The 26791-nt window shown below is 29.1% G+C and overlaps 4 protein-coding genes across 5 annotated transcripts; 3 read left to right on the top strand and 1 right to left on the bottom strand.

Moving 5' to 3' along the window:
• Positions 1-1343: 1343 nt before the first annotated feature.
• Positions 1344-15667, bottom strand: LOC130673674 (odorant receptor 30a-like). 2 transcript variants are annotated; one of them, XM_057478807.1, is made up of 5 exons: positions 15521-15660; positions 15334-15447; positions 2413-2514; positions 2169-2327; positions 1344-1543 (listed from the first exon to the last, which is right to left on the bottom strand). In XM_057478807.1, the coding sequence occupies exons 1-5, from the start codon at positions 15521-15523 to the stop codon at positions 1484-1486; spliced, it is 438 nt and encodes a 145-aa protein (XP_057334790.1). In that variant the 5' UTR covers positions 15524-15660; the 3' UTR covers positions 1344-1483. The 2 variants fall into 2 exon arrangements, with proteins under 2 accessions (XP_057334790.1, XP_057334782.1); XM_057478799.1 differs by having other exon boundaries at positions 1346-1543; positions 15334-15667.
• LOC130673659 (uncharacterized) lies at positions 6278-8612 on the top strand. The gene is made up of 3 exons (XM_057478775.1): positions 6278-6575; positions 6693-7197; positions 7271-8612. Exons 1-3 carry the CDS (start codon positions 6459-6461, stop codon positions 8416-8418), a joined length of 1770 nt encoding a protein of 589 aa, XP_057334758.1. The 5' UTR covers positions 6278-6458; the 3' UTR covers positions 8419-8612.
• Positions 13195-17435, top strand: LOC130673667 (uncharacterized). Its single transcript, XM_057478788.1, has 3 exons — positions 13195-13781; positions 14935-15702; positions 15898-17435. Exons 2-3 carry the CDS (start codon positions 15642-15644, stop codon positions 16659-16661), a joined length of 825 nt encoding a protein of 274 aa, XP_057334771.1. The 5' UTR covers positions 13195-13781; positions 14935-15641; the 3' UTR covers positions 16662-17435.
• Positions 17436-21402: 3967 nt separating this feature from the next.
• LOC130669018 (uncharacterized) lies at positions 21403-24697 on the top strand. The gene is made up of 3 exons (XM_057471667.1): positions 21403-21680; positions 22782-23286; positions 23359-24697. Exons 1-3 carry the CDS (start codon positions 21564-21566, stop codon positions 24042-24044), a joined length of 1308 nt encoding a protein of 435 aa, XP_057327650.1. The 5' UTR covers positions 21403-21563; the 3' UTR covers positions 24045-24697.
• The last annotated feature ends 2094 nt before the right edge of the window (positions 24698-26791 follow it).

The following is a 26791-nucleotide window of genomic DNA, read 5'->3' as shown; positions in this document are numbered from 1 at the left end:
GACAGGACTAAAAAAGATGTAAAATTATTTATAGAGTAGAGCTTTTACGAATTTCGACAGTTGAATGAAATAAATACTCTGCATGCAATCAATAAGTGAATATTTATCATAATTTCATTTTAAAAAATTTATCCCTGGTGGAAATTTTTTGGACTTTTCTCTGGGAAAAGTTTTTAGAACTTTAGATCTGAAGTAATGAATCTTAGTTCATAAGTTATGTCTAAGGTTTAATGAGTACTTCGAATTCATAACAATTTGTACTTGAAAAAAATTAAATTTCAAAATATCATGATTAATAAATAAAAATAAAAAATAGTCGAAAAATAAATTTCTTAATTACTTTCCTAACCCTATGTTATCAATATTATTGTGATAAATTTTTTCAGCATTTTATTTTTTGTATAAACATTTTTTCTGTTAGTGTAAAAATATGAGGTTTTTTTTTCTGCTGATCGATACCTTTTAATGTTAAAATAAAGGGTCTAGGTCATATTCACATGAAAGAAGAAATGGAAATGCATTAAAACTAAAGTACAAACATGTATCACTATTGATCGTAAGGTTCATTTACTATGACATAAACAGAAGTATACTTATCCTCAAAATTTTTGTCGGCACATAATAATGAAGAAACAATCTTTTTTTCCTTGTTGGCAGTCGTCCCGATAAGGCCACGTGCCAGAGATGAAGGTATTGTATGAGTGATATCATGATAATAATAATTAATTTTATTTTCAGTTTTTGTCATTTTGTCATATTTTATGACACTGCGTGCAGTAACATACAGATACAATTAACTTAGCTAAGATATTACTTGTAATTATATTAATCAATATATAATGAAATATATGTATTTTTAAGGCGACTATAATTTTATTTATTATTTTCAACGATAATTCCAATAAAGATCGACAACTCAAAAATATTCATACTCATACAGAATGAAAATTTTTGACAGAAAGAAATTGAAAAAAAAAAAAAAATTATTACGAGTATGTGCACAAGCCAATTTCCGTTGGAATGAGTACCCACAACCCTATAATCTAAGCAGTTAAATTTTTTCTCATAAATTTCGAAAATATATTTTCAAAAATTGAAATTATTGATGTTGGTACTCATTCGACAGGAAATTACACAGAGACTACTGATATCAAATTAAAAATTCGAAAATATCAACAAGTCTCATGAAAAATAGAAAAAAAAATCAATATATATGGATTAAAATAATATAAATAATGTTTAAAAAATCCGGTGACTCCTGAAATGGTTAATTAAAAAAAGAAGTAATATATTATGCAATATTTTAAAAAATTATTATTTATTATTCGTACAATTTTTTTAATATTTTGAAAAAAAAAAATATATGACAATCAATCGCTTAATAAAGTGAGACGATTTAAAATAAAAAAACACCTGCAAAAATCCAGGAATTTTACAGCCATTTTTACCTGAGTTTTAATTATATCTTTGTTTTGTTTTTTTTTTATTTTTCGAATACCAATGCCCGGAGTGTCATCAAAAAAGACACAATGAATGATATAGACTAAAAAAAATATACATTTATATTTATAGGTATTAAATTATCACTACATTGTTCGCTTTGTTATAATGAAAAAAAACATAAATAGTTATACCCGTCAAAAAAATAATTATAAGTGATAATATATGAAACACCTTCATGATCAAATGCTATAAGATCTTACATGATCCTATATGATTCTTAGATCAATCCAAAAAAAATATTGACATTTTATACATGATCTTATTACAAACATATATGATCATTTATACCTATATATGATTATATATAAGGATACAAAATGATATATGATCATAAATGTTCACATGTGTCCATATATAATCGTTATGTAATCCTATATGATTCTCAAATAAATCAAAGAATATACACACTTCATATATGATCATTTTAAAAGCATATATGAATATATATGATCACAAATGTTCATATATGTCCACACACGATCATATGTGTCCATATATGATCTTATATAATGGTCAGAGAAATAAAACAAAGACATTAATATTTCATATACGAAAAATCGATTCAATAATACGTGATCTGATCATATATAAATATATAAGATCATATAAAACTTTTTTTCACAGGTATAACTCTGATTTCAAATAACTACTGATTAAAAACTTACGGCTGCATAAAACTGGCAAGTAAGTGCAGGCAAAATACCTTCGACATTAATGACAAGTGGCTTTTGTGCGCGACACATCATTATAATTAATGACTTTTGTACTGACAAAGAACTTCCAATCCAATTCGACTCATAAATTCCTAAAGATATTTTCGTACTCTAAATAAATAATACATAATAATAGTTTTTTTTTTTTTTATTTTCTTAATAAAATTAATTTATCAATTTGTCATTAATTACTTACAAGATCATGTAAATCATCTGCAGGCAGAGTAATTACATACAAATCAATTAAACCAGCGGCGACGAAAAAAAATCCTCTCATCATATCAACCATATTCCGATGCTATTTGTGAAATTTAAGAAAAAAAGAAATTTTTAATTAATATTTCTATACTTGAATTAATAATAAGAAATATATAAATAATTTATCGATCGTAAAGCACATCTCAGATGCTTCGCATCATGAGTCGTGCAATATTTTCCACATACAAATATAAGTGGAACTGCAGCAAATGTCAGAGTAATTATCAAACTAGTATATCGTTTTAATGTCAGGAATCGTAATAAATAATTTAGTTGATTGACGTAACTAAAACAATGAAGTATATATTAATTAATTTACAATAATAATGACCATAAGTACACAGAAAAAAATTATGTTTTAATTCAAAAAACTTTTAACCCCCCCCCCCCTCCCAAATTTTGGCAGTGTTACAATTCTTCTCACAACATCTCTATTCATGGGAAGTAGCTACAACTCTACTCACTCACAACTTTACTCACGTATTTTAGCCTATCGATATAATAGCAATTCTTTGTGAGTAGAATTGTAGCTGAGTAAAGATATAACTGAGTAGTGTTAAACCTGAGTAAATAAAACTATGAGTAGAGTTGAAGCTGAGTAAAATTGTGAGTGAGTAGAGTTGTAACACTGCCAAAATTTTTACTTGTCCCGAGAAATTTTTTGTATCATGAATAAAAAAAAAAAAAATTCTTCATGCAAAAAAAATTTTTCCGTACACTATAAAAAGAGCCGTGTTAACAATGAAATAACATTAGTGCAGACAGTGTAATTTGGCGGTGTTAAAATACCGGTGTTAAATCGGTGTACAAAAAAATTTCAAGTATAGAAATTAGAAAAAAAAATGTATTATATACATGAAAAAATATAAAAATTTAATAAATATTATCCGGAGGAAATTTTAATTTTGTTGTGTACTTATTTTAATAATTATTTATGTTATACGTAATTTGTTAAAAAATTACACAATTTTACACCCCGTACGAAAAAAGTATACATCCGGGCAAATTTGAATATATGTCTCATATATGCGACATATATTCAGTTTTGCCCGAATATATACGGATATATACTTTTTCTGTACGGGACCCACCGTTTCAATCACCAATAATTTAATTGATTATTAAAAATACTGTTTAACTTTCATGATCTAGTAAGTAAAAATATTTTCAACACCGAAAAATATTTTTTGTGACAGACACTTGAAATCTACGACATTTAGCGCCTATAGCCGGCAGCTAAAAATATTAGATAAGATACAGCTGGTAAAAAAGATACCTAATCGTTCTAATAGTGACGTAATCATCGGATCAAAAAATATTTTTTGGTTACATATGCGATAGCAAACGACCAAAAAATATCGAAGTAACTTAACGAGCCATCTTGTGACAAAATTAATTATCATTTTAATTTGTCCACTTACCGACTTCTCTCTAATTTTCAACAAATACTCAAAACAATCTTACCAAATAAATTAACACGGATTTATAACCTGCCATTTATAGGCACTAAATGTAGTAAATTTCAAATATCTGTCACAAAAACTAATGTATTTATCTAGTACAATCGAGTCTAAGACGCTCGTGTGTTGGTACCCTCGCCTTCGGCTCGGGCACTAATCTTTACACTCGCGTCTTAAACACGATCGCACTCGATAGATAAACTACTATTAACACCGTGAAATTTTTTTTAACACCAGTAAAGAATATTTACACCAGCGGCGGTGTTATAATAACACCGCTTTCAGTGTTGAAATTTACCGCCGAAAATTGTAACACCTACACCGCCTGGACTTACCCCGGTTTTTTTATATTTACCTTATACATTGTCTGTGTTTATCTAAACACTTGCGTAATTGATCATTATTATTATTAATTTTTTTTAATTCAAAAAACAGTAATTCCAATTCTGTTAACACATAACAAAATAATATAACTGTACTGAGAACGATAGTAATAATTGTTAGTGCCTGTAGTAACGCTAATATTTGTGAAAAATATATGATACAATATACGATCGTAAAAGGAGTTACTGTAAAAAAAGGATAGTAATCTGTTTCCGGTAGTAATTGGGGCAAAAACAGCGGAGTAAATGTAAAGATTATTATTGATATTGAAGCTCCTGAATAGAGAATTAATATAAAAATGAAATATCGATTAATGTATCGTTGATATATTAATTTTTTACTAGATGTTGAGTTTTTTATGAAAGCCGCCGCATCTTGAAGTAGTTTCTGGTTGGAAAAAAAAAGTTTTTGTTACTAGAGAAATGTTTTTTATATATATTTATCATGGTTTAAGTCGTCTTCAAAACAAATACCAATATGACATATTTAATTTAAATAATTCCAAAGATAATATAGATATTAATTCATATATATGAAATATATATATTTTGAAATATTTAAAATAGATAGGGCTTGTTGGTACTCATTTTACAGAGCTTTTAATTCTCTAAAAGTCCGCATATTCAATACTTTTTTTTAAACGCGGAGCAAAAAATTTTATAAAATAAATTTTTGAATTTACAATGAATTAAAAAATGTTAAGAAAAAATCTATGTCACATATATCGTAAATTTCAGGTATAAATAATAAAATACTTACATGTAATTTATTTTCATTAATTTTCCAAAATATATAGTCGAATAAAGTGTCAATATGTAACGATGACAAGCTTATTTTTTCAACTAATAAATATTTGTCGCCTCGATTAAAATAAGCGCTCATTGATAACAAAATTACCATTTTTAATTTATTGAGCACCAAGAGAAACCATATTATTTTTTGAATTATTTTCATATTTTCGTTTTCAGTCCAAGGTGATATGCAAGTTAATTTTCTTAGTAATAAAGCCGTTTTTATTATTAATTCAGGTTTCAAATTCATTATAATCGATTTTTATATATTTATGATTTAATTTTTAAAATAATAAATATAAATATTTTTTAGATAAGTGAACACTTGAAAAGTTAGACCGAGAATGCTCAATAGATATAAATATACTTAATGTCTTTTATCAAAATTTCTATGACTGACTAAAATAAAATATAAAAACAAATGTAATTCATCATTATAAGTTTATTAAGTTTATTAAGATTATAGATTGAAAACTCATATTATTAAAACTAAACGTGTTATTAAAATAATTAATTGTGAGTTATCATAATTATACATCCATTAGTTACATTTTAAGAACCCTCAGGTATTTATTGATCAAATAAAAGTAATTTCTTTATATATAATTAAAAATAGATTGAAATTTATGAATTAATTAATTAGTAATTGTTATTTTTCGTGTCATTACGAGTCGAATGAGTACCAACATGACAATTTTAATTTTTTTCAAAACTTTGATTCTTGAAAATCTTAAATTTTTTTTTTTTAATATAGGGTTGTGAGTATTTATTCTAACAGAAATTCACTGATCTATCAAAATTTACTGATCATTTTGTGCTGAAAATTTTTTTGTGAGTGAAATAAGTACAAGTTGCTAAAACGGTTTTTATAAAAACTCAGTATAGAGGCCTATATATAATTAGATCTGATCAGACATTGGAGAAGAAATGGCAGTGTCACAAAATGAAGCAGAAATGGTCAACAGAATTGATCGAACAAACTGCGCACGTTCGTTATATTTCACCACGTAACCTCATATTAGCCAATAGTTTTGCTCTTTATTCCCTTCTACTCGAATAGTACTTTCCTGAAAATGGGGAACTATGCAAATATTTTATTTGCGCAACTCACAATTTCGACCCTACATATATTCCTGACGTTGAGAAACTATTCATCCAAAAAGACCGTCGAATATAGTCATCACTATTAAATAAAAATACTCTCTGTTTATTTTTCGATAAATGTGATCAGAAATCTGTCTTTCAAATATCGGCAACTTTCTACATTCAAATATTATCACTAAATTCAATTAATTTTATAATTCGAAAATAAATTTTATTGTTACAAAAGTTTCATAAATTTACTCACGATGATGATATCAATGAGGAATATTATTTTGAGTGTATGGTTCGCAAGTGTTTCTTGTTGTGAATTCGAAAACTTCAATTTATCAGTAACAGATACTCCAATCACACACATAAATGTGGTAACTAAATTTTCATATTTTTGCTAATTTCATCATCACTATTACGATTTTTTTTTTCTACAGTTTGTTTAATAAGTAATAATAATGATGACAAAACTTTTGTTTGTTTTCTAACAGGCTCAACTTTTTCAACTTTGTTATGCGAATACATCAAATCCTATAGCCATCACTGAAAACTTGGCAAAGACATTGCACAAAAATTTGGCCGATACAATAAAGGCACCTGTCATTATCATCAACGATGAATTCATATCTAAAGACATTCAACTATACTTTCCAACCTATCCAATGTATATTTTATCAGTGTCAAGTTATAAGGAATTGAACGCTCTTCTTCGCAAATTAATATTTTCACCCTTCTGGAGTATTCAATCAACGTTTTTCATGATCGTCGAATCTGTAGAATCATGTGAAGAGGATTCTATTAGAGTTTTGGGAAGACTATGGCGGCTTGAATTGTTATCATGTGTCGCAGTGTGCTCTAGTACCGGCGCTGAAACCACTCTCTATACTTACAATCCTTTTACGAAACGAGCTCCCGATCCTTGGATTGAAATTGAGAAAAATTGGTTAGACCACCGTCGTCGACCAGTGACCCTCTACAAGCAATCGTTCACTAATGGTAAATACCTCAGTCATTATTTACATTATTATTCATTTTATAATTAATACACCATGAATTTTTTTTTATTCAGATCATAACATTTGTGCGAATCTCACTTTCGATAAAACTAAACTTCTTGATGGTTATCCTGGTACAATAGCCGCGACGAATCTTTTTAACACAGGCTTTTGCTTTCTTGAAACATTTGCTTCTTTGAACATGACACCGCAATTGACTGAGTTCAGAGATCCTACTTTAGTCGCTAGTTCAATAATAAATGGTAAACGAGATATTAGTGCCGACTTGTACGCTGATTATGCAACTCAATTTGGAGACGTAGTGCCCGTGACTTTTGAAAATTCTTATGTCATAGCAACACAAAAGCGAAGTTTTCAACCAGTATTTTATGAAGTTGAAAATGTCATTGATATTAATGGGGCTATAGGGATATTAATTATTCTTCTTCTAATTACCGTCCTGATTATATTGCACAACGGGTATCAAGTGAGATTGGCTATTCTGGATGTCTTGAAGCTGTTGATGAGTATGGGAATGGATACACCTCTTGATCGACTCGCCATGAAATTAACCTTCTTTACTGCTTTTTTGTTCGTTTTTATATTTGGTCCAGCGCTTGAGGGACAAATATTCGCCTCACTTGCTAGCCCGCCATCTCAGAACGTGGAGTCCCTTAAGGACTTATATGATCTAAAATACCATGTACATTACATGCAAGCGATCCATAAAAGTGTATTAGGAGAGGAATTATGGAAAACTGAAGAGGAAATGAAATATCTACATCCCCGTCCAGCCCCTTTTTCCTTAGAGGGATGTTTGCGACTAATGATGCGGGATCCTGAAGTTGCGTGTATTGATAAAGATGAAGTCATGTTGTCTCGGTCTATGAGATTTCATATTCACGTGTCCAAAAGGGTTGTATTTAAAACGAATTTTTTCTATCATCATCGGTTACATTGGGCCCTGGGCAAACAATTTTATCAACAATTATTAATGCTTCAAGAATTAGGTCTCACGTATGTTGAACATTTACTGTTCGCATGGATTGCAACAGATAAAATGAAAATGGAAGGAAGAAAAAAAAAAATGTTAGATCTTGACATAATCGACGCTGAAGATTTGACAAATTTATATATATTCTTGGCATTTTTTCAGCTTCTGGCAGCCATCATATTTGGTATTGAACATATTTTCGCATATTATCGCCGTCAAAGACGATAGAAATAAAAATTCGATAACGTCGACAAAATTCGCCTATTAACAAAATCGGATGCGCGTGACTCAATAAATTTGATTGTGTAGATTTTCTCCATTCAACCGATTCGTATGTTTTTTTATTTAAATTAAGTTATTTATCAACAGTCAACTGTTATATTTTGTGAGAATTAACGCAAAAGCTTCACCATTAGATGTGATTTTTACAATAATAATTATGCAAGTAATCATAACATATTTTACGAGAATTTCATAACAACAAATATAATTCTAACCACTATAGTTATAATTACATATTAACGTATTTATATTTTTTTCAGCTGACTAAAAACTTCGATTAAATCTGATTCAATCGAATAAGCATTGTGACTTTCGAAATGAGTACGATTAAATTTAATTGAATAAATTTCAATCGGATCCAATCGGGGAAAAAAACAAGATTTTTTTCTGATTAAAATTCGATCAATTATTCGGAACCGTTCCAAGTGTATTCCGATTGAGTGATTTCATCTGACAGCGTTTCAATCAGATTCTATCTGAGTTTTTAAGCAGGATTTCAAATCACGTTTCAATGTGTTTCCAATTTAATCAAATTTTCGATGTTACTAATAAGGTTCAATTGTATTTCACCAAAACAAAAAAATTAAAAATGAATATTTTACTGAGGCACGCCCTCGCAAATTTGAATCACGGTGAGTTTGTTCCATTTTACCGCTGTGATTACGCGGTGGATACACTGTGTATACCCGGTAGTGAAATGGAACAAACCCACCGTGTAACCACGGTGGATCCACGGTGTTTACACTTCCACGGTATTTCCGCCGTGATTCAAATCTGCGAGGGAACATATGATTGAATTGTGTAAGTTTTGATCATCCTTTCAAGTAATTTATTGATTCAAGTAATAAATCTTAGTTTATAAGTTATGTCTAACGTTTGATGAGGACTTAATATTTATCAATTTGTAATTCAGAAAAATTTAAAATATTGTGATTTATTAATAAAACTAACAAATAATTGAAAATTATTTTTTCAATCATTTTTCTAACCTTATGATATAAATTTTTGACGCTTTTAATTTTTTGTGTACCCGGGAAAAAATTCTTAGATATGATCATATCTGTTCATATATGATGTTCATGTTAATAAACTTTTTTCCTATCATTGTAAAAATATGAGGTTTTTTTTTTTCTGCTGATCGATACCTTTGAATGTTATAATAAAGGGTCTAGGTCACAGTCACATGAAAGAAGAAATGAAAATGCGTTGAAACAAAAGTACAAACATGTAACATCATTGATCGTATTATATTTCATAACGTTATGTAGTACTATATTTATACAATATTATTCGACAAATATTATAATCATGCTGATAATACCCTCGCGGCAATATTGATCGATTCTGAAGCAAATCTTGAGCAAATCAAGGAGAATACAGCGAAGTATTATAACTATATATACTGTAGTTTCAAGATCTTGACTGACAGCTACTAGGGTATCAAGGGTAAGTAAATTTAATTTTAAAGCATTCGTTTGCTAATGAAAAATGCGATTATAAATTTCCAAGCATTTAGAACAATATAATTTGAAGTCTCGTTATAGTTAAATTGAATTTCAATCTGAATTCCTTCCGTCACTCGGAGTTTTAAGGTTAAAAAAAAAATCACTTTCTACATGGAGTGAATAAGGAGAATTTGTTTTTCAGTGGAGCGATTTCGGAGTGGATTTCATTTTAATCTGCATCCACTCCGATCCGGAGTTTTAATGTTAAAATAAATTGTCCTCCGTAGAAAATTTAGTTTCGACAGGACAAAAAAAAAAATACAAAATTTTTATCGTATAGAGCTTTTACAAAATTTTAACAGTTGAATGAAATGAATACTTTGCATAAAATCAAAAAGTGAATATTTCTCATAATTTCATTTTAAAAAATTTAACCCTGGTCCTTAAAAAAATCTTTAGAACTTGAGAACTGAAGTAATGAATGTTAGTTTGTAAGTAATGTCTAACGTTTAATGACTACTTCAAATACAATTCGTCATTGAAAAAAATTAAATTTCAAAATATTATGATTAATTAATAAAAATAAAAAATAGTCGAAAAATAAATTTCTTAATTACTTTCCTAACCCTCTGTTATTAATATTATTGTGATAAATTTTTTCAGCATTTTTTTTTTTGTATAAACATTGTTTCTATTATTGTAAAAATGAGATGTTTACTTTTTCCTGCTGATCGATACCTTTTAATGTTAAAATAAAAGGTCTAGGTCATATTCACATGAAAGAAGAAATCGAAATGCATTAAAACTAAAGTACAAACATGTATCACTATTGATCGTAAGGTTCATTTACTATGACATAAACAGAAGTATACTTATCCTCAAAATTTTTGTAGGCATATAATAATGAAGAAACAGATAAATTTTCGATTTTACTAATAAAATTCAATTGTATTTTACAAAAAAAAAAAAAAAATGGAAAATGAATAATCTAATGAGGCACCATATGATTAAATTGTGTAAGTTCCAATCATTTTTTCAAGTAATTTATTGGGCTATTCTTCCGATTAGGTCACCCCACGATTTCACGATTTTTGATATCACAATTTCGGCTACCGATTTCGCTCAAAGTTTCAGATCTTCTTTATGTTATTACAAAAGACGTGTAATATTTTGAGCGAAATCGGTAGCAAAAATCGTGAAAAAAAAATTGTTGAAATCGGTGGGTTGGCTTAATCGGAAGAACAGTCATGTATTGATTAGAGTAATCAATCTTAGTTTATAAGTAATGTCTAACGTTTAATGAGGACTTAATATTTATCAATTCGTAATTCAAAAAAAAACAAAAAATATTGTGATTAATTAACAAAAATAACAAACAATTAAAAATTATTTTTTCAATCATTTTTCTAACCTTATGATGTAAATGTGATTGTTATAAATTTTTGCAGCATTTAGTTTTTTGTGTGTCCGGAAAAAAATGCCTAGATATGATCATATCTGTTCATGTATGATGTTCATGTTTATAAACATTTTTCCTATCATTGTAAAAATATGAGGTTTTTTTTTTCTGCTGATCGATACCTTTGAATGTTATAATAAAGGGTCTAGGTCACAGTCGCATGAAAGAAGAAATGGAAATGCGTTAAAACTAAAGTACAAACATGTAACACTATTGATCGTATTATATTTTATAACTATATTTATATAATATTATTCGACAAAAATTATAATTTTGCTGACAATATCAAGGGTGAGAAAATTTAATTATAAAGTATTCGTTTGTTAATGAAGAAAGCAGTTGTCGATTTTACAGCATTCAAAACTATATAATTTGAAATCTCGTTATGGTAAAATTGAATTTCAATCTGAATTTCTTTTGTCATTCGAAGTTCTGAGGTTAAAAAAAAAATCACTTTCTACATGGAGTAAATAGGGAGAATTTGTTTTTTTCAGTGGAGCGATTTCGGAGTGATGTGGATTTCATTTTAATCTGCATCCACTCCAATCCGGAGTTTTAATAATGAAATATATTGCCCTCCATAGAAAATTTTTTTTTTGCAGGACTAAAAAAAAAACAAAATTTTGTATAGTGTAGAGCTTTTACAGAATTTCATCAGTCGAATGAAATAAATACTCTGCATAATATCCAAAATTGAATATTTACTATAATTCCATTTTGAAAAATTTATTCCTGATAGAATTTTTTCGGACTTTTCTCTGGGAAAAGTCTTTAGAACTTTAGAACAGAAGTAATGAATCTCAGTTTACAAGTAATGTCTAACGTTTAATGACTACTTCGAATACAATTCGTCATTGAAAAAAATTAAATTTCAAAATATTATGATCAATTAATAAAAATGAAAAATAGTCGAAAAATAACTTCTTAATTACTTTCCGAACCCTATGTTATCAATATTATTGTGATAAATTTTTGCAGCATTTTATTTTTTGTATAAACATTTTTTCTGTTAGTGTAAAAATGAGAGGTTTATTTTTGTCTGCTGATCGATACCTTGTAATTTTATAATAAAAGGTCTAGGTCATAGTCACATGAAAGAAGAAATCGAAATGCGTTAAAACTAATGTACAAACATACATGTATGACGATCTATCGTAAGGTTTGTTTACTATGACATAAACAGAAGTATACTTATCCTCAAAATTTTTGTAGGCATATAATAATGAAGAAACGAAGAAAGTATTCTATGGGTGATAGTCTGTTTGTCAACGAATGGTCTCAATAGACTTAGAAGCTTTGAAAAATCATTTGTAATGCGTTTCGAATTTAAAAATGCATTATTTGTTCCTGTATAAATCAATACAAATTACAGCAATTATTTAACACGAAGGCCAAAGTCGGAAGCAAAAAAAAGTGACAATGTGGTAATATAAAGCATATACATAATAATACTACACCCGATTATAACGGATTTTAATTTGAATTTACTTTCAAATTATTGTGCTTTATATGTTTGATAATACAAAACTATTATGATATCTATCGCTGGTATCCTACTCTCTTTGAACGATATTCAGTAGAAAAACCCAATCAATGAATGTTCACTGCACAAATAGTCCCAAGTATATCACTGATTAAATTAGTAATATTTTTATAAGATAGATTCGCAGTGAATATTCACGGATTTTTGGGATTTTCCACCGATTTATCAAATGACTTCACTAATCAATACTGAATTTTTGAAAGAAAATTATATTTGATTTTTCGGATGAAGCTGTAATATTAGATATACGGTTTGAACGGTAGTTGTTTTCATAAATCAATATCATTTCATGTAATTATGAAACTTGTGGTCTACATTTGCATAGAAGAAGAAATGGCGATGTCACAAAATAAAGCAAAAATGGTCAACAGAATTGATCGAACAATGTGCGCACGCTCTTTATATTTCACCACGTAACCTCATATCAGCCAATAGTTTTTCTTTGTAGTCCCTTCTATTCAAATAATATTTTCCAGAAAATGGGGAACAATGCCAATATTTTATTTGCGCAACTCACAAATTCGACCATATATATATTCCATCCCGACGCCGAGAAACCATTCATCAAAAAAATAACCGTCGATTATAGTCATCATTAATTATAAAAAAAAACCCTTTGTTAAATTTTCGATAAATGTGATCAGAAATCTGTCTTTCAAATATTGGCAACTTTCTACAAATCCAATTAATATTAAAATTTAAAAACAAATTTCATTTTTGCAAAAGTTTTATAAATCTACTCACGATGATGATATCAATGAGGAATATTATTTTGAGTGTATGGTTTGCAAGTGTTTCTTGTTGTGAATTCGAAAACTTCAATTTATCAGTAACAGACACTCCAATCACACACATAAATGTGGTAACTAAATTTTCATATTTTTGCTAATTTCATCACCATTATGATTTTTTAACTTCCCGCTGAGAAAATCGACGATTTTCAAAAAATTCGTGAAGTTATTGGTTTCACCCCGATTTTCAAAAAGCGGGTTTTTATCATATGTCGACATTTGAAGGTGCTAGGATGCTCTTCTGACATTTTCAGAACGATGTCTGTATGTATGTATGTATGTATGTATGTATGTATGTATATGTGTGTGTGTGTGTGTGTGTGTGTGTGTGTGTGTGTGTGTGTGTGTGTGTGTGTGTGTGTGTGTGTGTGTGTGTGTGTGGATGTAAACCTCTCATATCTTTTTGATGAATGAACCGATTTAGATAATTCTTGCGGCATTCGAAAGATATTTTCTGAACTTAAATTTTCAAAAAAATTTTAGACCATTTAGTCAAATAAACTCTGAGATATTTAAGAAATACGAAAAAAAAAAAAATTTTTTTTTTCATTTTTTTTGGATATTGTGAAAACTGTTGGATCGATCAATTCCAAAATCTAATCAGCTCTAGAACTCGATAAAAGCTTTCGATTGCCACCAAGAACGTCTCAATCAGATAATCCGTTCAAAAGATATCGTCGACGAAAGAAACAGTAGGAAACGGTTCTTTGCAAATATCGTCGAAACGACAAAACCAATCATTCCCAAAATTTTATCAGCTCAAGACCTCAATAAAACACGTCGATTGCCACCTCAACCGTCTTAATCGGTCAATTCGTTTACGAGATATCGTTGGTTAAAAAAAATAGTGAAAAACGTTTTTTTCCAGAAATCTACAGAAAAATTGAATCACTCGATTTTAAAATCTAATCAGCTCTCGAACTTAATAAAACGCGTCGATTGCCGCCTCAACCATCGAAATCGGTTAATTCGTTCGCGAGATATCGTGGGAACTAAAAATGCTAAAAAATGTTTTTTTAAAAAACAATGGCATACAAAAGTATTTTCGAGCTCGAAGAGCTCGAAAATGTATCCACAATAATGTTTTCGAGCTCAACGAGCTCGAAAACAGCGGGAAATTTTGGGGCTGGCCCGCAGGGTTAACCGATGGAACGATTTTTTTTTCTACAGTTTGTTTTATAAGTAATAATAATGATGACAAAACTTTTGTTTGTTTTCTAACAGGCTCAACTTTTTCAACTTTGTTATGCGAATACATCAAATCCTATAGCCATCACAGAAAACTTGGCAAAGACATTGCACAAAAATTTGGCCGATACAATAAAGGCACCTGTCATTATCATCAACGATGAATTCATATCAAAAGACATTCAACTGTACTATCCAACCTATCCAATGTATATTTTATCAGTGTCGAGTCATAAGGAATTGAATGCTCTTATTCGCAAATTAATATTTTCACCCTTCTGGAGTATTCAATCAACGTTTTTCGTGATCGTTGAATCTGTAGAATCATGTGAAATGGATTCATTTCAAGCTTTGGAACTACTATGGGAGTTTGAACTGTTATCATGTGTCGCAGTGTGCTCTAGTACCGGCGATGAAACCACTCTCTATACTCACAATCCTTTCACAAAACGAGCTCCCGATCCTTGGATTGAAATTGAGAAAAATTGGTTTGACGACCTTCAACGACCAGTGACCTTCTACACTCAATCTTTTATTAACGGTAAATACCTTAGCCATCATTTATATTATTATTCATTTTATAATTAATACACCATGAATTTTTTTTTTATTCAGATCATACCATATGTGCGAATCTCACTTTCGATAAAACTAAACTTCTTGATGGTTATCCTGGTACAATAGCCGTGACGAATCTGTTTCACAGACGAAATTACTTTATTGAAACATTTGCTTCTTTGAACATGACTCCGCAATCGACTAACTTCGTAGATCCTATTTTAGTCGCTAGATCAATAATAGATGGTAAACGAGATATTAGTGCAGACTTCTATGCTGATTCTATAATTAAATGTGGAGACGTAGTGCCCGTGACTTTTGAACAATCTTATGTCATAGCAACACAAAAGCGAAGTTTTCAACCAGTATTTTATGAAATAGAGAATGTGTTTGATATTAATGGGGCTATAGGGATAATAATTATTCTTCTTCTTATTACAGTCCTGATTATATTTCACAACGGGTATCAAGTGAGATTGGCTATTCTGGATGTCTTAAAACTGTTGATGAGTATGGGAATGGATACACCTCTTGATCGACTCGCCATGAAATTAACCTTCTTTACTGCTTTTTTGTTCGTTTTTATATTTGGTCCATCGCTTGAGGGACAAATATTCGCCTCACTTACTCGTCCGCCATCTCAGAACGTGGAGTCCCTTAAGGACTTGTATGATCAAAAGTACCACGTATATTACATTCAAGCGATCCATAATAATGTCTTAGGAGAGGAATTATGGAAAACTGAAGAGGAAATGAAATATCTACATCCCGTTCCAATCACTTTTAACGTAAGAGATTGTGTGCAACTAATGATGCGGGATGCGGATGTTGCGTGTATTTATATAAATGTTGGCATTTTAACTTGGGCTATGAAATTTGATTTCCACATTTCCAAAAGTTTTGTGTTTAAAAAGAATTTTTTCTATCATCATCGCTCAAATTGGGCCCTGGGCAAACGATTTTATCAAAGATTATTAATATTTCAAGAATTAGGTCTCTCGAATGATGCACTGTTTCTAAACGCACGGATTGCATCAAACAAAATGAAAATCGTAGAAAGAAAAAAAAAAATGTTAGATCATGACATAATCGACGCTGACGATTTGACAAATTTATATGTATTCATGGCATTTTTTCAGCTTTTGGCAATCATCATTTTTGGTATTGAACATATTTTCGCATATTATCGCCGTCAAAGACGATAGAAATAAAAATTCGACATTATCGACAAAAGATGCCTATTAACAAAAACATTGTGTAGGTTTTCTCCATTCTACTAATTCATATGTTTTTTATTCAAATTAAATTATTTATTAACAGTCGACTGTCATATTTTGTGAGAGTATCATAGCAAAAGCTTCACCATTAGATGTGATTTTTACAATAATAATTATGCAAGTAATCATAATATATATTACGAGAATTTCAAATTAATAGATATAATTCTATTTACTATAGTTATTATTACACAATATTAAATATAAATATATATATTTTTCAGTGTCCCTGACTAAAAACTTTGATTGAATCTGATTCGATCGAATAAGAATTATGACTCCAAATAAGTCTGATTGAATCTAATTGAATAAATTTCAATCAGAAAACAAAACAAGATTTTTTTCCGATTAAAATTCGATCAATTATTCAGAACCGGTCCAAGTGCATTCCGATTGACTGGTTTCATCTGACAGCGTTTCAATCAGATTCTATCTGAGTTTTTAAGCGGGGTTTCAAATCACGTTTGAATGTGTTTTCAATTTAACTGAATTGTGGATTTCACTAATGTACGATTCCATTGTATTTTACAAAAAAAAATTAATATTTTAGTGATTAAATTGTGTCAGTTTTAATTATCTTTCCAAGTAATTTATTGAAGTACCAAATATTAGTTTACATGTAATGTCAAACGTTTAATGAGGACTTATTATTTATCAATTTGTAATTCAAAAAAACAAAAAAAATTGTGATTAATTAATAAAAATAACAAATAATTAAAAACTATTTTTTCAATCATTTTTCTAACCTTATGACATAAATGTTATGGTTATTAATTTTTGCAGCATTTAATTTTTTGTGTACCCGGGAAAAAATGCTTAGATATGATCATATCTGTTCATATATGATGTTCATGTTAATAAACTTTTTTTTCTATTACTGTAAAAATATGGGTTTTTTTTTCTGCTGATCGATACTTTTAAATGTTATAATAAAGGGTCTAGGTCACAGTCACATGGAAGAAGAAATAAGAATGCGTTGAAACAAAAGTACAAACATGTAACACTATTGATTGTTTTATATTTCATAACTATATTCATATAATATTATTCCACAAAAATCGTAATTATGCTGACAATTTCAATGGTGAATAAATTTTATTTTAAACCATTCGTTTGCTAATGGAAAAAGCGGTTCTAATTTTCGAGCATTCAGAACAATATAATTTGAAATCTCATTACGGTAAAATTGAATTTCAATCTGAATTTTATTTGTCATTCGAAATTCCAAGGTTAAAAAAAAATCACTTTCTACATGGAGTGAATGGGGAGAAATTTTTCTTTTTCAGTGGAGCGATTTTTGGGTGGATTTCATTTTAATCTGCATCCACTCCAATCCGGAGTTCTAATGTTAAAATAAATCGCCCTCCGTAGAAAATTTAATTTCGATAGGACTAAAAAAAAAAATTTTTTGTGTAGAGCTTTTACAGAATTTCATCAGTTAAATAAAATGAATACTTCGCATGAAATCCAGAAGTGAATATTTATTACAATTCTATTTTAAAAAATTTATTCCTGGTGGAAATTTTTCGGACTATTCTCTGAAAAAGTTTGAAAAAAGTCGTTAGAACTTTAGAACTACAATAATGAATCTCAGTTAACAAGTTATGTCTAACGTTTAACGACTACTTCAAAAACATAACAATTCGTCATTGAAAAAAAATTAACTTTCAAAATACTATGATTAATTAAAAAAAAAAAAAAAAAAATAGTTGAAAAATAAATTTCTTAATTATTTTGCTATAGATGCGCTTGACTCAATAAATTTGTGTAGATTTCCTCCATTCAACCAATTCTTATGTTTTTTATTAAAATTAAGTTATTTATCAACAGTCAACTGTTATATTTTGTATTGAAGCAAAAGCTTCACCATTAGATGTGATTTTTACAATAATAATTATGCAAGTAATCATAACATATTTTACGAGAATTTCAGAATAATAAATGAATAAATTTCAGAAGATTCTGATTCAATCGTATGAGCATTGTAACTTTCCAAATGAGTATACGATAAAAATTAATTGAATAAATTTCAATCGGATCCAATCGGGGAAAAAAACAAGATTTTTTTCTGATTAAAATTCGATCAATTATTCGGAACCGTTCCAAGTGTATTTCGATTGACTGATTTCTTCCGACAGCGTTTCAATCACATTCTATATGAGTTTTTAAGCAGGGTTTCAAATCACGTTTTAATGTGTCTCCAATTTAACTGAATTTTGGATTTTACTAATGAGATTCAATTGTATTTTAAAAAAAAAAATCTAATTGAAAATGAATATTTTAATGAGGCACGATATGATTGAATTGTGTGAATTTTGATCATCTTTTCAAGTAATTTATTGATTTAAGTAATAAATCTTAGTTTTTAAGTCATGTCTAACGTTTAATGAGGACTTAATATTTATTAATTAGTAATTAAAAAAAAAACAAAAATTATTGTGATTAATGAATAAAAATGACAAATATTTAAAAATTATTTTTTCAATCATTTTTCTAACCTTATGATATAAATGTTATTGTTATGAATTTTTGCAGCATTTCATTTTTTGTGTACCCGGAAAAAAATGCCTAGATATGATCATATCTGTTCATGTATGATGTTCATGTTTATAAACATTTTTCCTATCATTGTAAAAATATGGGGTTTTTTTTTCTGCTGATCGATACTTCTGAATATTATAATAAAGGGTCTAGGTCACAGTCGCATGAAAGAAAAAATGGAAATGCGTTAAAACTAAAGTACAAACATGTAACACTATTGATCGTATTATATTTTATAACTATATTTATATAATATTATTCGACAAAAATTATAATTTTGCTGACAATATCAAGGGTGAGAAAATTTAATTATAAAGCATTCGTTTGTTAATGAAGAAAGCAGTTGTCGATTTTACAGCATTCAAAACTATATAATTTGAAATCTCGTTATGGTAAAATTGAATTTCAATCTGAATTCCTACAGTCACTCGAAGTTCCAAGGTTAAAAAAAAATCACTTTCTACGAGGAGTGAATAGGGAAAATTGTTTCTTTTTAGCGGAGCGATTTTGGAGTGGATTTCATTTTAATCTGCATCCACTCCGATCCGGAGTTTTAATGTTAAAATAAATTGTCCTCCGTAGAAAATTTAATTTCGACAGGACAAAAAAAAAAATACAAAATTTTTATCGTATAGAGCTTTTACAAAATTTCAACAGTTGAGTGAAATGAATACTTTGCATAAAATCCAAAAGTGAATATTTATTATAATTTCATTTTAAAAAATTAATTCCTGATAGAATTTTTTCGGACTTTTCTCTGGGAAAAGTCTTTAGAACTTTAGTACAGAAGTAATGAATCTCAGTTTACAAGTAATGTCTAACGTTTACTGACTACTTCAAATACAATTCGTCATTGAAAAAAATTAAATTTCAAAATATTATGATTAAGTAATAAAAATGAAAAATAGTCGAAAAATAAATTTCTTGATTACTTTCCTAACCCTATGTTATCAATATTATCGTGATAAATTTTTTCAGCATTTTATTTTTTGTATAAACATTTTCTCTGTTAGTGTAAAAATGAGAGGTTTATTTTTGTCTGCTGATCGATACCTTGTAATGTTATAATAAAGGGTCTAGGTCATAGTCACATGAAAGAAGAAATCGAAATGCGTTAAAACTAATGTACAAACATGCATGTATGACGATCTATCGTAAGGTTTGTTTACTATGACATAAACAGAAGTATACTTATCCTCAAAATTTTTGTAGGCATATAATAATGAAGAAACGAAGAAAGTATTCTATGGGTGATAGTCTGTTTGTCAACGAATGGTCTCAATAGACTTAGAAGCTTTGAAAAATCATTTATAATGCGTTTCGAATTTAAAAATGCATTATTTGTTCCTGTATAAATCAATACAAATTACAGCAATTAGTTAACACGAAGGCCAAAGTCGGAAGCAAAAAAAAAGTGACAATGTGGTAATATAAAGCATATACATAATAATACTACACCCGATTGTAACGGATTTTAATTCGAATTTACTTTCAAATTATTGTGCTTTATATGTTTGATAATACAAAACTAATATGATATCTATCGCTGGTATCCTACTCTCTTTGAACGATATTCAGTAGAAAAACCCAATCAATGAATGTTCACTGCACAAATAGTCCCAAGTATATCACTGATTAAATTAGTAATATTTTTATAAGATAGATTCGCAGTGAATATTCACTGATTTTTGGCATTTTTCACCGATTTATCAAATGATTTCACTAATCAATACTGGATTTTTTTAAGGAAATTATAATGGATTTTTCGGATGAAGCTGTGATATTAGATATACGGTTTGAACGGTAGTTGTTTTCATAAATCAATATCATTTCATGCAATTATGAAACTTGTGGTCTACATTTGCATAGAAGAAGAAATGGCGATGTCACAAAATAAAGCAAAAATGGTCAACAGAATTGATCGAACAATGTGCGCACGCTCTTTATATTTCACCACGTAACCTCATATTAGCCAATAGTTTTGCTTTGTAGTCCCTTCTATTCAAATAATATTTTCCAGAAAATGGGGAACAATGCCAATATTTTATTTGCGCAACTCACAAATTCGACCATATATATATTCAATCCCGACGCCGAGAAACCATTCATCAAAAAAATAACCGTCGATTATAGTCATCATTAATTATAAAAAATAACCCTCTGTTAAATTTTCGATAAATGTGATCAGAAATCTGTCTTTCAAATATTGGCAACTTTCTACAAATCCAATTAATATTAAAATTTAAAAACAAATTTCATTTTTGCAAAAGTTTTATAAATTTACTCACGATGATGATATCAATAAGGAATATTATTTTGAGTGTATGGTTTGCAAGTGTTTCTTGTTGTGAATTCGAAAACTTCAATTTTTCAGTAACAGACACTCCAATCACACACATAAATGTGGTAACTAAATTTTCATATTTTTGCTAATTTCATCACCATTATGATTTTTTAACTTCCCGCTGAGAAAATCGACGATTTTCAAAAAATTCGGGAAGTTATTGGTTTCACCCCGATTTTCAAAAAGCGGGTTTTTATCATATGTCGACATTTGAAGGTGCTAGGATGCTCTTCTGACATTTTCAGAACGATGTCTGTATGTATGTATGTATGTATGTATGTATGTATGTATGTATGTATGTATGTATGTATGTGTGTGTGTGTGTGGATGTAAACCTCTCATATCTTTTTGATGAATAAACCGATTTAGATAATTCTTGCGGCATTCGAAAGATATTTTCTGAACTTAAATTTTCAAAAAAATTTTAGACCATTTAGTCAAATAAACTCTGAGATATTTAAGAAATACGAAAAAAAAAAAAATTTTTTTTTTCATTTTTTTTGGATATTGTGAAAACTGTTGGATCGATCAATTCCAAAATCTAATCAGCTCTAGAACTCGATAAAAGCTTTCGATTGCCACCAAGAACGTCTCAATCAGATAATCCGTTCAAAAGATATCGTCGACGAAAGAAACAGTAGGAAACGGTTCTTTGCAAATATCGTCGAAACGACAAAACCAATCATTCCCAAAATTTTATCAGCTCAAGACCTCAATAAAACACGTCGATTGCCACCTCAACCGTCTTAATCGGTCAATTCGTTTACGAGATATCGTTGGTTAAAAAAAATAGTGGAAAACGTTTTTTTCCAGAAATCTACAGAAAAATTGAATCACTCGATTTTAAAATCTAATCAGCTCTCGAACTTAATAAAACGCGTCGATTGCCGCCTCAACCATCGAAATCGGTTAATTCGTTCGCGAGATATCGTGGGAAATAGAAATGCTAAAAAATGTTTTTTTAGAAAACAATGGCATACAAAAGTATTTTCGAAGAGCTCGAAAATGTATCCACAATAATGTTTTCGAGCTCAACGAGCTCAAAAACAGCGGGAAGTTTTGGGGCTGGCCCGCAGGGTTAACCGATAGACCTATTTTTATTTCTACAGTTTGTTTCATAAGTAATAATAATGATGACAAAACTTTTGTTTGTTTTCTAACAGGCTCAACTCTTTCAACTTTGTTATGCGAATACATCAAATCCTATAGCCATCACAGAAAACTTGGCAAAAACATTGCACAAAAATTTGGCCGATACAATAAAGGCACCTGTCATTATCATAAACGATGAATTTATATCAAAAGACATTCAACTGTACTATCCAACCTATCCAATGTATATTTTATCAGTGTCGAGTCATAAGGAATTGAATGCTCTTATTCTCAAATTAATATTTTCACCCTTCTGGAGTATTCAATCAACGTTTTTCGTGATCGTTAAATCTGTAGAATCATGTGAAACGGATTCATTTCAAGCTTTGGAACTACTATGGGAGTTTGAACTGTTATCATGTGTCGCAGTGTGCTCTAGTACCGGCGCTGAAACCACTCTCTATACTCACAATCCTTTCACAAAACGAGCTCCCGATCCTTGGATTGAAATTGAGAAAAATTGGTTTGACTACCGTCGTCGACCAGTGACCTTCTACACTCAATCTTTTATTAACGGTAAATACCTTAGCCATCATTTATATCATTATTAATTTCATAATTCATACACCATGAATTTTTTTTATTCAGATCATACCATATGTGCGAATCTCACTTTCGATAAAACTAAACTTCTTGATGGTTATCCTGGTACAATAGCCGCGATGAATCTGTTTGACAGAAAATTTTACTTTATTGAAACATTCGCTTCTTTGAACATGACTCCGCAATTGACTAAATTCGTAGATCCTATTTTAGTCGCTAGATCAATAATAGATGGTGAACGAGATATTAGTGCAGACTTCTATGCTGATTATGCAACTCAATTTGGAGACGTAGTGCCCGTGACTTTTGAACGTTCTTATGTCATAGCAACACAAAAGCGAAGTTTTCAACCAGTTTTTTATGAAATAGAGAATGTGTTTGATATTAATGGGGCTATAGGGATAATAATTATTCTTCTTCTAATTACCGTCCTGATTATATTGCACAACGGGTATCAAGTGAGATTGGCTATTCTGGATGTCTTGAAGCTGTTGATGAGTATGGGAATGGATACACCTCTTGATCGACTCGCCATGAAACTAACCTTCTTTACTGCTTTTTTGTTCGTTTTTATATTTGGTCCATCGCTTGAGGGACAAATATTCGCCTCACTTACTCGTCCGCCATCTCAGAACGTGGAGTCCCTTAAGGACTTGTATGATCAAAAGTACCACGTATATTACATTCAAGCGATCCATAATAATGTCAGGAGAGGAATTATGGAAAACTGAAGAGGAAATGAAATATCTACATCCCGTTCCAATCACTTTTACCGTAAGAGAATGTGTGCAACTAATGATGCGAGATGCGGATGTTGCGTGTATTTATATAAATGTTGGCATTTTAACTTTGGCTAGGAAATTTGATTTTCACATTTCCAAAAGTTTTGTGTTTAAAAAGAATTTTTTCTATCATCATCGCTTAAATTGGGCCCTGGGCAAACGATTTTATCAAAGATTATTAATGCTTCAAGAATTAGGTCTCACGAATGATGCACTGTTTCTAAACGCACGGATTGCATCAATTAAAATGAAAATCGTAGAAAGAAAAAAAAAAATTTTAGATTATGACATAATTGACGCTGACGATTTGACAAATTTATATATATTCATGGCATTTTTTCAGCTTTTGGCAATCATCATTTTTGGTATTGAACATATTTTCGCATATTATCGCCGTCAAAGACGATAGAAATAAAAATTCGACATTATCGACAAAAAATGCCTATTAACAAAAACAGATAGGCTTGACTCAATTTATTTGATTGTGTAGATTTTCTCCATTCAACTAATTCGTATGTTTTTTATTCAAATTAAATTATTTATTAACAGTCGACTGTCATATTTTGTGAGAGTATTAAAGCAAAAGCTTCACCATTAGATGTGATTTTTACGATAATAATTATGCAAGTAATCATAATATATATTACGAGAATTTCAAATTAATAGATATAATTCTATTTACTATAGTTATTATTACACAATATTAAATATAAATATATATTTTTAGTGTCCCTGACTAAAAACTTTGATTGAATCTGATTCGATCGAATAAAAATTATGACTCCAAATAAGTCTGATTGAATCTAATTGAATAAATTTCAATCAGAAAACAAAACAAGATTTTTTTCCGATTAAAATTCGATCAATTATTCAGAACCGGTCCAAGTGCATTCCGATTGACTGATTTGTTCCGACAGCGTTTCAATCAGATTCTATCTGAGTTTTTAAGCGGGGTTTCAAATCACGTTTGAATGTGTTTTCAATTTAACTGAATTGTGGATTTCACTAATGTACGATTCCATTGTATTTTACAAAAAAAAAAATTACATTTTAGTGAGTAAATTGTGTCACTTTTAATCATCTTTCCAAGTAATTTATTGAAGTACCAAATGTTAGTTTACATGTAATGTCTAACGTTTAATGAGGACTGACTTTTAATCAATTTGTAATTCAAAAAAATAAAAAATATTGTGATTAATTAATAAAAATAACAAATAATTAAAAAATATTTTTTCAATCATTTTTCTAACCTTATGATATAAATGTTATAGTTATTAATTTTTGCAGCATTTAATTTGTTGTGTACCCGGAAAAAAATGCTTCGATATGATCATATTTGTTAAAATATGATGTTCATGTTAATAAACTTTTTCTTCTATTACTGTAAAAATATGGGGTTTTTTTTTCTGCTGATCGATACTTCTGAATATTATAATAATGGGTCTAGGTCACAGTCACATGAAAGAAGAAATAAAAATGCGTTGAAACAAAAGTACAATCATGTAACACTATTGATTGTTTTATATTTCATAACTATATTCATATAATATTACTCCACAAAAATCGTAAATATGCTGACAACTTCAATGGTGAATAAATTTTATTTTAAACCATTCGTTTGCTAATGGAAAAAGCGGTTCTAATTTTCGAGCATTCAGAGCAATATAATTTGAAATCTCGTTACGGTAAAATTAAATTTCAATCTGAATTTCATTTGTCATTCGAAATTCCAAGGTTAAAAAAAAATCACTTTCTACATGGAGTGAATGGGGAGAAATTTTTCTTTTTCAGTGGAGCGACTTTTGAGTGGATTTCATTTTAATCTGCATCCTCTCCGATCCAGAGTTCTAATGTTAAAATAAATCGCCCTCCGTAGAAAATTTAATTTCGATAGGACTAAAAAAAAAAATTGTATCGTGTAGAGCTTTTACAGAATTTCATCAGTTAAATAAAATGAATACTCCGCATGAAATCCAGAAGTGAATATTTATTACAATTCTATTTTGAAAAATTTATTTCTGGTGGAAATTTTTCGGACTATTCTCTGAAAAAGTTCGAAAAAAATCTTTAGAACTTTAGAACTGAAGTAATGAATCTCAGTTGACAAGTTATGTCTAACGTTTAACGACTACTTCAAAAACATAACAATTCGTCATTGAAAAAAAAATTAACTTTTAAAATACTATGATTAATTAAAAAAAAAAAAAAAAATAGTTGAAAAATAAATTTCTTAATTATTTTGCTATAGATGCGCTTGACTCAATAAATTTGTGTAGATTTCCTCCATTCAACCAATTCTTATGTTTTTTATTAAAATTAAGTTATTTATCAACAGTCAACTGTTATATTTTGTGAGTATTAATGCAAAAGCTTCACCATTAGATGTGATTTTTACAATAATAATTATGCAAGTAATCATAACATATTTTACGAGAATTTCATAACAACAAATATAATTCTAACCACCATAGTTATAATTGCATAATAACGTAATTATATTTTTTTTAGTTGACTAAAAACTTCGATTGAATCTGATTCAATCGATTAAGAATTGTGACTTTCGAAATGAGTACGATTAAATTTTATTGAATAAATTTCAATCGGATCCAAACAAGATTTTTTTCCGATTAAAATTCGATCAATTATTCGGAACCGTTCCAAGTGTATTCCGATTGACTGATTTCATTTGACAGCGT

The sequence above is a fragment of the Microplitis mediator genome, chromosome 1 (genome assembly GCF_029852145.1).
Source record: "Microplitis mediator isolate UGA2020A chromosome 1, iyMicMedi2.1, whole genome shotgun sequence".
In the NCBI taxonomy this organism is placed as follows: domain Eukaryota; kingdom Metazoa; phylum Arthropoda; class Insecta; order Hymenoptera; family Braconidae; genus Microplitis; species Microplitis mediator.
Note: the sequence above shows the minus strand (reverse complement) of the source record. Positions and strands in the feature narration are given on the sequence as shown.